The sequence below is a fragment of the Patiria miniata genome, unplaced genomic scaffold, assembly GCF_015706575.1.
Source record: "Patiria miniata isolate m_02_andy unplaced genomic scaffold, ASM1570657v1 HiC_scaffold_29, whole genome shotgun sequence".
Taxonomy (NCBI): domain Eukaryota; kingdom Metazoa; phylum Echinodermata; class Asteroidea; order Valvatida; family Asterinidae; genus Patiria; species Patiria miniata.
Genome location: NW_024037068.1, coordinates 15987896 through 16003306, shown reverse-complemented (window position 1 = coordinate 16003306; position 15411 = coordinate 15987896). Strand labels below are relative to the sequence as shown.

The following is a 15411-nucleotide window of genomic DNA, read 5'->3' as shown; positions in this document are numbered from 1 at the left end:
ATATTGAATTAGAGAAAACTGTTTATAAACCAAATACACCTTAAAAAATCCCCCCAAAATCGGAGTATTTCAAAATGGGACGGTGGACTGTGCCCCGATAGGAGGTGTTACAAACTCACACTACAGCTGACCCGTACCCGTAAACACTCGAAGCATCGTTCAACAGATCTGGATAGCTCATTGGATGTTCGAAAGTGCAGTCCGCCGTATGACCACTCCCATCATAATAATAATGGAATTGTTAGAACTACAAAATCAAATAAAAAGGCGACAGATTTTGCTCATCGCAGCTGCATTAGGGCGACACGCCTTATTGAGGCGACAGATTCGTGTCGCCCTATTGTTAAAACGACCTTAGGACGAGGAATTTTAATGTCGCAGGCCAAAACATAAGTATACCGAATTGCGGGGAGGCAGGATGAGGTCAACCTGGGTTAGGTGACATTTTAGCTTTGTGCACAAGTGCTTTTTTAGTACTAGTAACAAATATTTGACCTATTCATCACATTTGAAATTGAATGTTTTCCTTTTCAATGAATAGATTTATCTTTGATTCGACAGAGTAAATTATGTTTAATGTTTCATTATACTTACGACGAGTGAAAAGATCCACAAGTCTTGATGTTCACACGCGCGATCTAAAACCGTACCGGCCTCGCGCGGGGTTGATGTGGAGTTGACGTATCTGCGGAGGAAGCCGTAAACACCTTTATTAAATGGCAGCTAAGCGATCAATAAGTGGTGAAATCATGTTACTCTTGCGCAAAGTGATATATCCAATGCCTTATTTTTAATGAAAGCATGCACTTCCACCTTTCAACCGTTACTGGTTTTTTTTTTTATTATTCCATTCTCGATTTTACCTATTATTTTTAAGGATCGAAAGAAATTTTGACCACTTTTTTTTTAAAATACACGTTTTACCAACGCCCCCCCCCCTGCACACACAAACAATTAAAAAAAACCTCTATACGCAACTGCTTACGCGTGTACATGTTCAAGCAGATTGCATGAGGATCGATTCAGCTGCCAGCAACCTTTACTCTGATTCAAGTTCAATCTTTTTACCGGTTCTTTCATTATCACAGCTCCTTGGAGCTAATTAACTTTAACTATCAGATCGCAGACCACATTTCAAAGCGATTAACGGCAGGCCTTGGAAAATCATAAATATTGACGAAAGTCTGCTGTGGAAAGTGGATACAATGAGAAGGATGAGACGCGTGCAGGGATGAGACAATCGTCACTTTTCACGTCTAACCCCCCCCCCCCCCTAATCAAAATGGCCTTGCTATGTTACGCGTGTACATATACAAGTAGAATGCATTTATGATCGATTCGGCTGCCAAACAACCGCTACTCTGCTTCACGTTCAATCTTTGTTACCGGTTCTTTCATTACAACAGCCTCGTGGATAATTACTTTTTGTCAGAGCGAAGACCCCATTTCAAACCAATGAACGGCAGGCCTTCGCAAGTCATACAATGATGGACAGAACGAACAGGGGGTTCGCATTCGTCTCTTTCATGATACTAAACTCGCTAGGTATTTAATGCTTCTTTTCATTGATCTTCATGTTGTCTTTTGAGCAAGCATTGGTGTCGGCGCGGCGTCGGTAAGCTACCGACTCTCAGATCTAAAGTGGGGAAGCGGTATTAAGTAAGTCTGAGTAAACACCTGCGCTGCCTGTTTGAATTTTCGGAGCTCGTCTGCGTGCCTCCACTTCAAGAACACAAAACGCAGTTCAAGTCGTAGGCCAGAGCACCATTTTTTTACACAGCGAAACACCTCAATGTGGTCGTAGAAGACAACATTTTTGCAATATTCACCCAAAGCTTGCATGGAAATAATTTGAGGTATTCTCGACCAAGCAGTCGTTCGGATGGTTGAATTTTCATCTCTCAAGTACGGAGTCCTTTTCGGTAATCTTCGCTTATTTCGTTTTCTTTTCACTCCTTACACTCGACAGCTGCCGGGCAGAACATTGCATCCCATGCCCTAGCTCTGGGTAGCATTCGACGGAGATTGCTACCGACTGGTCACTGAAAAGTTGCCCTGGAAGCTGAAAACTACTGTCGGGAATTGTCCAACTCTGATTGGTTTCCAGCGCACCTTGTATCCATCAACAGCTTAGAAGAACAGCAATTTATAGTGGAGCTTTTTAAAGCTTTTTATCCATTGGAAGAATTGCCTTCTATAAAGGCCTGGCTCGGATACAACGATATGGAGAGGGAGACGCGCTTCGTGTGGAGTGCCAGCTCTGGTGCCACCTTCACGCGATGGGCAAGCGATCAGCCTGACAACGGAAGAGGGAAAGGCCAAGACTGTGTTGCTATAAGACAAGAATACAATTGGAAATGGGATAATATGACTTGCAGGTTTGGTCGTCATTTCATAACTGAAAATGCCAAATGGTCGTAAATAGGACGATCGTTCCTTGTATCTGCATTTGCCCCTTTGACATGGCGAACGAAATAGGAGGCCGCAAATCTTGGAGTGGGCCAATTTGAGTAAATTACAAAAACGTTCATTGACTACAAATAACGCCCTCCTGTTGTGTCCACCATATCTCAAATAGGCTAATGGAATTAAAAGCAGAGTGAGTATGGCTCCATCGCTTAAAAAAAATAGCTCGCAATATGTTAATGTGTGTCAATACGTTTGAAAGTTGCAACTAAAACGTTAAAATTAGCTCACAATTGGTTATTATTTTTAAGGGGTTTCCAGGGGTTCTCGGATAGCGAAATATTACTGCCATATATCACTAATCAGTCGCACTCTTATAAAAGTCCTGGGTCAGATTCAACTCAGATTCCGAGTCAAATTTGACCTGGCACTATTCTGGGTCAAAATCAGAATTGTTTGTGTAAAAAGACTCTTTTCTAGGGCCATTTAACTAACAAGTTTTCGTGACTTTTTTCCGGGCTAAATGACCCGGACAAGTGACTCAGAGAAGTGTCAGTCTGACCCAGAAGTGAGTCAGGTCATATCGGACCCGGATTCTAGGTCGAATCTGACCTGGACATTTAAGAGTGTGTTAATAAGAGCCAGATTGTGTTCACTGTCAGATTCAATAAGTTTCAAAAGCGGCTGGCTAAGGTGCTTAAGCCCAGGGATATTGTTAGGGGCAATGTTGATTTCATCACATACTGACATCAACGACTCAAACAGTGCAGCGAGATTTGTAACTAACACCTTATGAAATAACAGGTAAATAATTAACATTGGTCCGACAAAAAGGGCTTCTTTTGCCCTTTGTGTTGTATTTGCATGCATTTTGTTTTCCTTTTCACGATGTGCTTTGTCAAACATTGAGATATTGAAACAGGTTTTATCCGATTAAAAGGACATTTAAATAAGCAATGTTTGCTTTTTAGTATAGCTAATAAGATGATTGTGATTTTCTCAGTTATCATATCGTCTGTTGTGTTTATCGATGCCAACTTGGAGAATCGGTCTTAAAAGTGCATCGGCTTAAAAATTGAATATTAAAAAGAAATAGTATAGAGATATACAGTTTTGAATTTTACCCATTTTAAGGGAAATTTTACGTGATTGTCATTTCAATATATAGTTAATATAGTTTGCAAGAAATTGTAAAAAATGCATGTTAAATATATTATAATTAGGTTAGAATTGTTGAATTCAGAAATGTCTGATTCATCCTGCAAAAGTCTCATAAATTGTTATCTGTAAGAAAATGCAAAAATAATTAAATCTATTACGTTTAAAGCATTGATTGAGAAGATTTTACATATTCAATTAGTTTGAAACGACAGTGCGAAGTTAGAGAATGTTTCAATTCTTTTTATTCCTGTAACCAATAATTATTTTTAAATGAGTCAACTAAATATATCTAAAAAAAAAAGAAAAAATACACATAGCGACCACACAGATTTAGTCAGTTTGCAAACTTATGTGAAATATTGTACAGTTTGTAAAAGTGCATTGTTCTATCTGTGGCATTGTGAAGATCTGAAACATTCGTTGCACCAATTATTTTAAGTTGAAAAATGAAATTCACTAGAACTTGGTTTGAACCTGCAACCTCCGGATTGCTGTTCCGGTGCTCTACCAACTGAGCTATCCAGCCCTGTGTTGGCTGTTTCCCCCTTTGTCAATGTCCTTGTTCAAGGGGCGCTAGTAAGAAGCCATACACCCATATTACTTTAGCCGTCTGTTTACTTTTCAATGCATAACTGAGTGAAATTTTTTTTTTTTTTTTAAAGCAGCTGTCATAGATTGAACTTTGAAAATGTATTTCCTATTAAAGGTGAGGGTGTAGTTTAAAGAAAGTTTACCCATTTTGAGGACATTTATTATATTTGACATTTTCGATGTTTATCATAATTCGAATATTGAAAGTTGAAATGTATTGTGTATTCAAGGAGACGGTGTAGTTTAAAGACTTTTACCCATTTTAAGGGATATTTATTATATTTGACATGCTCAATGTTTATCATAATTTCAAGATTAAAAGTTGAAATGTGCTGTGTATTCAAGAAAAAGGCGTAGTTTAAAGACTTTTGACCCATTTTAAGGGACATTTATTATATTAGACATTTTCAATGTTTATCGTAATTTCAAGATTGAAAGTTGAAATGTATTGTGTGTTCAATGAGACGGCGTAGTTTAAGACATTTTACCCATTTTAAGGGACATTAATTATATTTGATATTTTCAGTGTATTTCGTAATTTCAAGTGACGGTTAACATGTGCACAATAGATAGTGGAATTTTAAACAAATTGCGTCAGCACACAAGTGACATTTGTTTTTTTAATCCTCTAATTATAGTTAGCGCAATTCGTTAAGATTTTACTAAAATGCAGTGAATTTCTTTCTGAGAGACGATTCATGTATATCATAACAATTTCAATTCAGCAAAGTTTCAAATCTTAATCATTTGGCAAAGACATGGATTGAAATTTATCGAAGTTAAAAGACATTTGATTAGTTTTCAGAGAAATTCACTTCACCTACCATGAGAACGAATGATTAGTGACTATACCATAATTTTAAAGTTACTAAATACACATAATTATGTTTCTTTTTAAAATTGTTATCACCTGTCCTGCCCGATAAATAGACCTCCCACACAGTGGCATATTGGAGGGCAGTGCGTGTGTTCTGTCAAGGTATGAGCATACCAATATAACAAATCAGCCCTCCAACATGGCTGCCATGCATACGGTATATTTTACCAGGCGTCAATTTTGAGTGCATTCCTAATCGCCTAGCAGTTAAGTTAAGGTACATTCAACAAAAAAATAACCAATTTATGATAGTGATTGTTACCTCTTCATCAGTTTAAAAGTTCTTTTTAATAAAAATAACACTGGTAGTTTCAATTTTGAAGACTGTTTTTTTTTTACCTTTATAATTATAATGGTATACAGGGATTCCCACTTACTAACAATTGTAAAATTTAAATTCCGTGGAAGGGTCTTTAAGTTCGTTCCTGAGCGAAGTTCCCAAAATCGGAATTACCAATGGAACCCAACGACGATCTGAAAGACATTAAAGTATCTTTTCATGTTATTAAATAATACAAGTGTTTAAGTAACTAGGCAAATCTTTGGCAACAAAAGTTTGAAACTTAACCCGTTATTGCAGGTCGGTGTATGTAAAATGTTCTGTTGTTTCCGCAGAAGCTTGTATAAGCAGTCAGTGTAAAAAAAATGGGAAAATTATATTGTTGAAGTTTATATATTTTGTGTTGTGTTAAAATAGTTTCATTTTCAAATTTTAAAAATATAATTCGCAATTGTACCGACGCTTACGTTATACTAAGATGACACATCAGTTTGTCGCGCTACATTTCATCAGACGCTTTTGTGGGTAATTGACGTATCGCCGTTTGCGAGTTAGCCACGCCCCTTAGACAACCCTATGGAATTTTTGTGCACTTAATTTTGTTTGTCTCAGATTTTGCACGTTCCGCATTCATTTGTATATCATGTAATTGAACGATATTTCACAAGCTGCGTTGACGCGATTCTAAGTCGATTCTACAGCGATAGGTCAACTTCACGAAGAGTTACATTCAATATTTGCATAGTATTTATTTATTGATTTATTTATTTATTTATTGTGAAAACTGACATTTGTTTTTTTTATGGGAAACTTGGGCTCGTTTGGGGGTAAATTTTTCCGGAGCCCACGGAAGTGATGGTACCTAAAAATTCGAAAGACCGAGGCTATTCAAGCAGTAACCGGTGTCAAATAAAAGTGTAGATCAACAGGGCTGTAATTGCAATGAGTAGCGGTGATTTCTTGTCAACGTTGGGGGACCAGCAGCCTGGGAAATTATACAAGCAAGAGTGGGGAGGGACACCGTCTGAAAATAGAGGTCGCTGCTCAAAGATGTGATAATGTACAAAAAGTATTATTCGCGTTTACTCTCATTATTTCCGTAAAAAGGCGTTTATGCACATCAACATATTTAACAGCTATAACTCTATTTGGGAAACCACAGTGCAAATTTAGCCCGTGCCAATATTGATCTTGATTCCCTTTCATGTTCTACTTGCCGTTAGTTACGCACACAAAGCAAGGGCGGATCCAGAAGACAATTTTTTGGGGGGCCAAAAAAACATTTGGTCCCCCCAAAAAGTGGGTCAAAAAATTACGGCGTGGGGTTCGGGGCCCGCTTAACCCTAAAAGGGCCGGGGGGGGCGGAATCCGCCCCCCCCCCCTCAACATTTTCCGCGATAGCTTCTAAAAAAAAATTTTTCGCGACCCGAGCTATTATGACTTTTTAGCCTTGAGCTTTGCGCATCTTTTGATACCAAAAACATAAAAATCGGACCACGGGTTTGCACGTAGCGAAAAATTTTCCGGCGCTACGCGCCGTGAAAACTGAATTTTCACATATAGGTCGTGTACACCGAGCAGAATTGGCATTCATACATATGAATAATTAATTAGCCATACTTCCAAAACCCTTTGACCTATAGTCATGAAATTTCTTGGGCATGTTGAGGAAGAGTTGTTCTATGCATGTAGTGAGTTTCAAAAATTTTCGTCACTCGATGGCCGAGATCTTAGGGGGGGGGCGGAATCCGCCCCCCCCCCGGCTGAGAGATGGTCAAAATAACCCGGCCCCTTTAGGGTTAAGGGCCCCTAAATTTTTTTGATTCTAGATGCTCTGTGGTGCGATCTGAGGCAATTTCTGACCACTTTTACCAATGTTTTTTTTTAGGAAAAGATGGTGGTGTAGTCATTGCCTGCCTTTATTGCGACGTCACATAAAAAATAAAAAAAATAAAAAATCGTTTTTTGGGGGGCCATGGCCCCCTTTGGCCTCCCCCTGGATCCGCCCTTGACACAAAGTAACCGGCATACACGCCAAATTCCGTTCTATAATTGGTTACATGTGGGACATGAACTTGATGGTTTGAAAATAAAAAAAAAGGAAGAGTGAAAGCCGTGCACATGACTGCAAGCTCGTATTTCCGTGAAATTCGGATGAAATTAGGCCTTACAATTGCTCTATTTTGCAATGGAGCGCAGGCATCTAATTCCAAAATGGCGATGGGCTACAGTACTACTTTTAAAGGTGATGATCTTTCGATGGATTGTTCTCCCAAAATCCACTGGTTAACATCAAAAAAAAAATGAACAGAAAATGAAATATGATGAAATAAGCTATAATTTGATGTGTGTCTCAAACACCTTGGAGAGTTGGCAGTCCCTGAATTTCGGAAGTGGGTGTTTCTATCACTTGGGTTTCTATGGCAGTTTATTTACTGTCTGCAGACACGTGACTTTCTTCGTGAATCTGATTGGTCAACATCAATATTGCGTCCAGTGAAATTGAAGTGCTGCCCGCACACCTCTCCGTTGACATCGGATCCAGTGAAATCGGATGCGAAAGAATCATACGTGTTTACGGTCAGATCGGTCCGAATTTTCAGCGCACACCTCAGTTTAATTATTATGATGGCCCGATGATCCGATGAACCGGTAAAATAGGAAAGGCGAGTGCCGGGTTTATCCCACAAATGCCTACAAGTTTTTGCAAATGTTTCGGGACCCTACGCTGTGTAGACATTTATTGTTCACAACTCCAGACATACTGGAATGTGTATCCTTGTGGAGTCATTCCTTTGTTCTCGTGTACTAAAGTTTTCGAGTTTTAAAGTGAGGTTTCAAATTGATCCTATTTTAACAATAATTAATTTCCTAGGCCAAAATTAGGACTTAATATCCCTTACGTAAAAAAAATTCAATTGGCGACTAATCGACACACCTTGAAAATTCCTAGTTTTTGAGTAAAGTCAATATATCTATTTCGTGATAACCTTGTGGAGACGAATTCACCGATAGGAATTGCCCGGACGAGACGTGTCCAATCTTTTGTTCCCTATTGTGCACGTGTCTCCAGAGGGTACCGTGTAACAGATTACGTTTGCTCACACCCACACACATTGTGCACTTTATTGTATAGCGGTGATATCACTAATTGGTTAATCATCTTTAAGCGCGCTTCGAGCAATATTTCTTTTCACCGTTCTCAATTATCGAGATTGGGGCTTTATACTAAGCTCTGCTGGTTTGATAACGAGGACAGTTAATGACCCTCTCGATCGGTTTCCATTTACAGTAAGATTAATTAACTTCCATGGCGTCGGTTGTTCCTTATTAACAGGCCCAATATCCATGCTTACTCGTGAAACATACCAACAGTAACCATGGGCTTTTCTGTTGTAGATTTTTACGCATAACAATTAGATTTGGGCAAGGTCAGTTTGGGCGTTGATTGAGAGTGCCAAGCGTGGAGTATGAGGATTAGTTAGTTAGCAAGGCTGTAATGCGCGCGCATTACAGCCTTTCAGGTGAAAGCACTTCTAGTTGATACGTCATGCTAAGGTGTGGTAGATTAGAAACCGTGTGTTATCGCAGAACCAAAGTACATTCGCTTCCTCGGGTCCGTTTTATTTGGCAGGTTCGTGAATGAAATACTTTGAGTATTATGCTCTGACGTACCTACAGTTTCACTGCAGGTTTCCACATTTTATCTTGGATAAATATCCCGGTCCCTGTTTGGATTTGTTCGCTTATATGCTGTGTATATGTTGACTACATAAACTGGTTTCTAATTCAGCATTATGGACCGATAAACCTTTTGTGAAGATGTCACCAACTCTACGACGACTCTCTTTTCTTGCACTATCTACCTTTCTGTCGATCGTTGGTACCCACGCCAGCTGCAGTCCGTGCCCGTTCCAGTGGATGTCATTTGGGGACCATTGCTACCGGTTGGTTCTTGAACATCTTACTTGGGCGGATGCCGAGAACTACTGTCAGCAGTTGCCACCCCGTCGATTCGGGCATGCGCACCTTGTCACGATCAACAGTGAAGCGGAGCAGCAGTTCTTGGTTAAGTATGTTGAAGATACCCAGCAAGTAACCTATTGGTGGATGGGATTGAACGATATTGAACGCGAGGGAGTGTACGTCTGGAGTGAATCTTTGCAGAGCCCTGGGTACACTAAGTGGATTCCAAGCTACCCACATTTAGGCGGCAGCCACGATTGTGTTGCCAGTCATCGGTCTCACGGGTGGGCATGGTTCAACCATCCTTGCACTGCTCATTGGTTCTTTATGTGCGAACTCGGGAAACCGTAACTATAAAGCAGTGCGATCGACTCATTTAAAATCAAGACTTTCTGGAGGTGAGTTCCCACATATTAAACGCATCATTTAACCTTCAATAAACGCTGTGTGACGGCTTTATGATAGAAACTTCATGCCGAAATTGTAAAAGCACTACGAGTATTATCTTAAAAAAGACGACCTAGTGGTACATTCCCTACATGAAGTTAATTCTAAGTCAATTCACCGATGGAGGGAGCCCTATACCGTATTACCGAATTATGTCTATTTTTGGATCACCTGATCACTGTTCTTCTGCATGACTGACCAAAAACAGTATATTGTCATCTCCCCAGTTCTTTTACTATGAGACATGCAGACATAGAAAGCCCATCAAAAGCGCTTAACATCTCCCTCCAGCTAGAGCTAGAGCTAGCTATTGTGAAGGTTCAGTTACGAACGTTCGACATCAGTTTTCATCCTAGCGAGAATTATGGTTAGTCGACAGAGTAGTTAGGTCGAGTATTCAGAACCAGCCTATCGCCTTTCAAGGTTGGTCGCCTCGCTGGTAACAATAGCCGCGCGCATCATAACGCATAGCAGGGAGCCAGGCAAAGAAGTGTTGTGCACGTTTTGACCAACTTTTGACTAGAAACATGCGCATGTTGATATTAGTGCGCAGGTGTAAGTTACGTCACCAACAAACGACTTATCCTAGATCAAACTTGTTGAGATAGGTTGAGGCCCCCAATGTGAGTGTTATCAAAACTGAACTCGACACATTTAAGTGGCCAAATCCTACCGCCTTATTACGACATAAGCTTTGCAGTAGCTGGCGCATGTTTACCGGTGTCGTCTATGAAAAGTGAGTGATGAAGACAAACCGGCGAGTCAACCAGATGAATTGAACCGAGAATTTGAAAAGAAAAATACTTTGCCCAAGGGATCCGCATCAAAACATCCCGCATGTAAAGACTACTTGGTTGGATTTTATGTTAGCGATATCAGAGTGAGCGATATAGTATTAGAGAAAACTGTTCAACAAAATGCACCTTCAAAAAAAAAATCGGAGTATTTCAAAATGGGGAAGTGGAATGTGCCCCGATAGGAGGTGTTACAAACTCACACTACAGCTGACCCGTACCCGTAAACACTCGAAACATTGTTCAAAAGATCTGGATATCTCATTGGATGTTCGAAACTGCAGTCCGCCGTATGACCACTCCCATCATAATAATAATGGAATTGTTAGAACTACAAAATCAAATAAAAAGGCGACAGATTTTGCTCATCGCGTCTGCATTAGGGCGACACGCCTTACTGGGGCGACAAATTCGTGTCGCCCTATTGTTAAAACGACCTTAGGACGAGGAATGTTACTGTCGCAAACCATCTAGATCGATTCCTTGTGGTCCAAAACATAAGTACACCGAAATTCGTGGAGGCAGGATAAGGTAAACCAGGATTAGGTGACATTTTAACTTTGTTCACAAGTGCTATTTTATAGCATTAGTAATAAATATTTGACCTATACTTCACATTTAAAATTGAATGTTTTCCTTTGCAATGAAAAGATTTATTTTTGATTCGACAGAGTAAATTATGTTTAATGTTTCATTATACTTATGACGAGTGAAAAGATCCACAAGTCTTGATGTTCACACGCGCGATCTAAAACCGTACCGGCCTCGCGCGGGGTTGATGTGGAGTTGACATTTTTGCGGACGAAGCCGTTTAAGCACCTTAATTAATTGGCAGCTAAGCGATCAATGAGCAGTAAAATTATATACGCAACTGCTCATGCGTGTACATGTTCAAGCAGATTGCATGAGGATCGATTCGGCTGCCAGCAACCCTTACTCTGATTCAAGTTCAATCTTTTTACCGGTTCTTTCATTATCACAGCTCCTTGGAACTAATTAACTTTAATTGTCAGATCGCAGACCACATTTCAAAGCGATTAACGGCAGGCCTTGGAAAATCATAAAATATTGACGAAAGTCTGCTGTGGAAAGTGGATACAATGAGAAGGATGAGACGCGTGCAGGGATGAGACGATTGTCACTTTTCACGTCTAACCCCCCCCCCCCCCCCCCCCCCCCCCCCGCCTCTAATCAAAATGGCCTTGCTATGTTACGCGTGTACATATACAAGTAAAATGCATTGTGATCGATTCGGCTGCAAAACAACCGTCACTCTGCTTCACGTTCAATCTTTCTTACCGGTTCTTTCATCACAACAGCCCCGTGGATAATTACTTTAATTGTCAGATCGAAGACCACATTTCAAAGCGATGAACAACAGGCCTTCGCAAGTCATACAATGATGGACAGAACGAACGGGGAGGGGGTCGCATTCGTCTCTTTCATGATACTAAACTCGCTAGGTATTAACGCTTCTTTTAATTGATCTACCTGTAGTCTTTTGAGCAAGCAGTACGTGGTGTCGGCGAGGCGTCAGTAAGCTACTGACTCTTAGATCTGAAGTGGGGAAGCGGTATTGAGCTAGTCTGAGTAAACACCTGCGCTGCCTGTTTGAATTTTCGGAACTCGTCTGCGTGCCTCCACTTCAAGAAAACAAAACGCAGTTCAAGTCGTAGGCCAGAGTACCATTTATTTACACAGCGAAACACCTCAATGTGGTCGTTACAGAAGACTACATTTTTGCAATCTTCACCCAAAGCTTGCATGAAAATAATTTGAGGTATTCTCGACCATGCAGTGGTTCGGCTGGTTGAATTTTCATCTGGCAAGTACGGCGTCCTTTTCGGTAATCTTCGCTTATTTCGTTTTCTTTTCATTCCTTACACTCGACAGCGGCCGGGAAGAACATTGCATCCCTTGCCCTAAGCGCTGGGTAGCATTCGGCGGAGATTGCTACCGACTGGTCACTGAAAAGTTGCCCTGGGTTGAAGCTGAAAACTACTGTCGGGAATTGTCCAACTCTGATTGGTTTCCAGCGCACCTTGTGTCCATCAACAGCTTAGAAGAACAGCAGTTTATAGTGGAGCTTTTGAAAGCTTCTTATCTATTGCAAGAATTGCCTTCTGTAAAGGCCTGGCTCGGATACAACGATATGGAGAGGGAGACGCGCTTCGTTTGGAGTGCCAGCTCTGGTGCCAACTTCACGCGATGGGCAAGCGATCAGCCTGACAACGGAAGAGGGAAAGGCCAAGACTGTGTTGCTATAAGACAAGAATACAATTGGAAATGGGATGATATGACCTGCAGGTTCGGTCGTCATTTCATTTGTGAACTAAAAATGCTGAATGGTCGTAAGTAGGAAGATCGTTCCTTGTATCTGCATTTGCCCCTTTGACAAGGCGAACGCCATATGTCGGCGGTTCCCCTATATGTCAATGTCTTTGTTCAAGGGGCGTTAGTAAGAAACCATTTAACCCGTATGTGTATCATTTTAGCTGTTCGTTCACTGTTTGATACATTATTGATTGAACATTTTTAAAATAACACTACGTAGCTGACATAAAATGAAAGTTGAAAATGTTTTTCCTATTCAAGGAGAGGGCGTAGTTTGACATTTTCCTATTTTAAGGGATATTTATCTTATTTGACATTTTCAGTGTTCATCGTAATTTCAATTGACAGTGATTTGGACACAGTCATCAGTTTTAAGTCATTTTTTACTAACCAAAAATGAACACAACCGTTGCGACTCCACACTGCTAGTTTAAAGTTTTAAAGACCGTTTAAATTAACCTTCGTTATTATAATTTCATGCAGGTTTTCCCACTTACTTTAACATATATCATTTAAATTCCGCTATATTTTTAGTTTTATTTCCAGAACGGATTTCCCAATATCTACCCGATTTATAACGCTTCATTCGTGAAATACACTCCACCAAATATAAAATATATTGCTGTAAATTCGAAATGGAGTACGAAGGCACTCTGGGATGAAATAAAAGCATCTTTCTAGGACATCTAATGAAACGTTAAAGTAACTTGGAAATCCTATAGCTAAAACGTTCGATACTTGAACTGATATTGCAGGTCAGTGTAGGTAAAACAGTAATAAATTGTTTCCCCAATAGTGGGGCTGTTAAGGTCAAATATGTGATACAATTGTATCACTCAACAATTTCAAGAACAATTGTTATAAATAGTGTATGTAAAGGTCATTGACCTCTCAAAGGTCACCAGAGGTCAAATATGAAATGTCTCCACATCTCAAAATGTTCTTCATGGCATGAAGAACCAACGTGCGATGTTTCATGATTCAGTCACAAGGTGCACAATCGCACGTTTCACTCACAATTGGACGTATATAGCTGTCAGTGTACAATGAAATGTTGAAGTTTGTTCAATCTTTGTGTTGTGCTTAATGTTGTTCATTTTCAGGTTTTGAAACTATAATTCGCAATTTCACTGACGCTTGTATTAGAAAAAGGTGACACATCAACTTTTTGCGATTTTAATGAGACACTTTCAGCTCGAGCTTGAAACAAGCACAATCTCTCAAGCTTGTTTGAGAAGATTGCCTTTATATATTTTTGTTAAAAATGATTCGTGAACGTTAAAGAACCGTTTATCTTCAAACAAATCGCTTTTAAATGAATCCAAAATTTAAGTAACACAACAGAACACAACACAATACAACAGAACACAACAGAAACCAACAGAAAACAACAGAACACAACACAAGATAACACAACACAACAGAACCCAACATAACCCAACACAACTCCACACAACCCAACACAACAAAAGTATTTATATTTTAGGAGATCTTACCAAGTTGCTTTTGAGCGATATCTTTCTCCCTGAGGGCAATGTACTTGAATCCATCACCTGTGTCTAATGATTCCACAATAATCAGCGATTGTCATGTGTTTTTGGTTGGATGGCTGGATGATTGGCATTGCCTGTGTTACCATAACACAGGTATAACGAATGCCCTCAACAATAATGCACTCTGAATGGTTCAGCAACGTCAGACGAAGATACTAATTAGCAAGAAATTACCTTCAGCAAACCAAACGGGGAAAAAATACTTGAAACACCAAACAAATTAGATACTATCAAAACATTAGTTTCTCCAGTCCCAAGTATGAAAATGTGGAGTCAGATGCTTATTCCTTATGCATGAGCGCTGTGAGTCTAATTACTTTCTTAAGGTTTTCTGCGTATACCTGATTGTGCTGTACACTGAACCGGCTCTTTATTGCGATTTGTGAGGCGCTGATTGGACACTGATTGGCAGTATCACGCGCCGAGGCGTGTGGCGATTGGTCACTTGGCAAGGCTGCAATGAAAATTAACAGTTTCATGCGCGCATGAATATTATCATGAAAGCTCTTCTAGTTTATACGTTATATTAAGGTCTGGCATATTGGAAACCGTGTGTTTATCGCAGTACCAAAATCACATTCGCTTCATCAACGGACCCGTACATGGACGAGGCATATTTAGATTTATGCTTTTGAACTGCCGGTAGTTTAACCGAAGTTCCGGCTGTTATCTGCGATAACATTCCCATCCCCTTGTGTGATCTGATCGCTTATAGGCCGTGTATACTGCTTTGAAATAACGATGGACTGATAAACCTCTTCTGAAGATGTCACCAACTCTACGATGCCTCGCTTTTCTTGCTCTATCTACCTTTCTGTCGATCGTTGGTACCCACGCTAGCTGCAGTCCTTGCCCGTTCCAGTGGGTTTCATTTGGGGACCATTGCTACCGGTTGGTTCTTGAAAAACTTCCTTGGGTGGATGCTGAGAATTACTGTCAGCAATTGCCATCGAGTCGATTCGGGCATGCGCACCTAGTCACGATCAACAGTAAAGCGGAGGA

General features: G+C 40.2%; 1 protein-coding gene across 1 annotated transcript; it reads left to right on the top strand.

Annotated features, from left to right (window-relative positions):
* Positions 1-1973: 1973 nt before the first annotated feature.
* Positions 1974-13419, top strand: LOC119735209 (echinoidin-like). Its single transcript, XM_038208914.1, has 2 exons — positions 1974-2378; positions 12416-13419. The coding sequence occupies exons 1-2, from the start codon at positions 2224-2226 to the stop codon at positions 12879-12881; spliced, it is 621 nt and encodes a 206-aa protein (XP_038064842.1). The 5' UTR covers positions 1974-2223; the 3' UTR covers positions 12882-13419.
* Positions 13420-15411: the final 1992 nt, after the last annotated feature.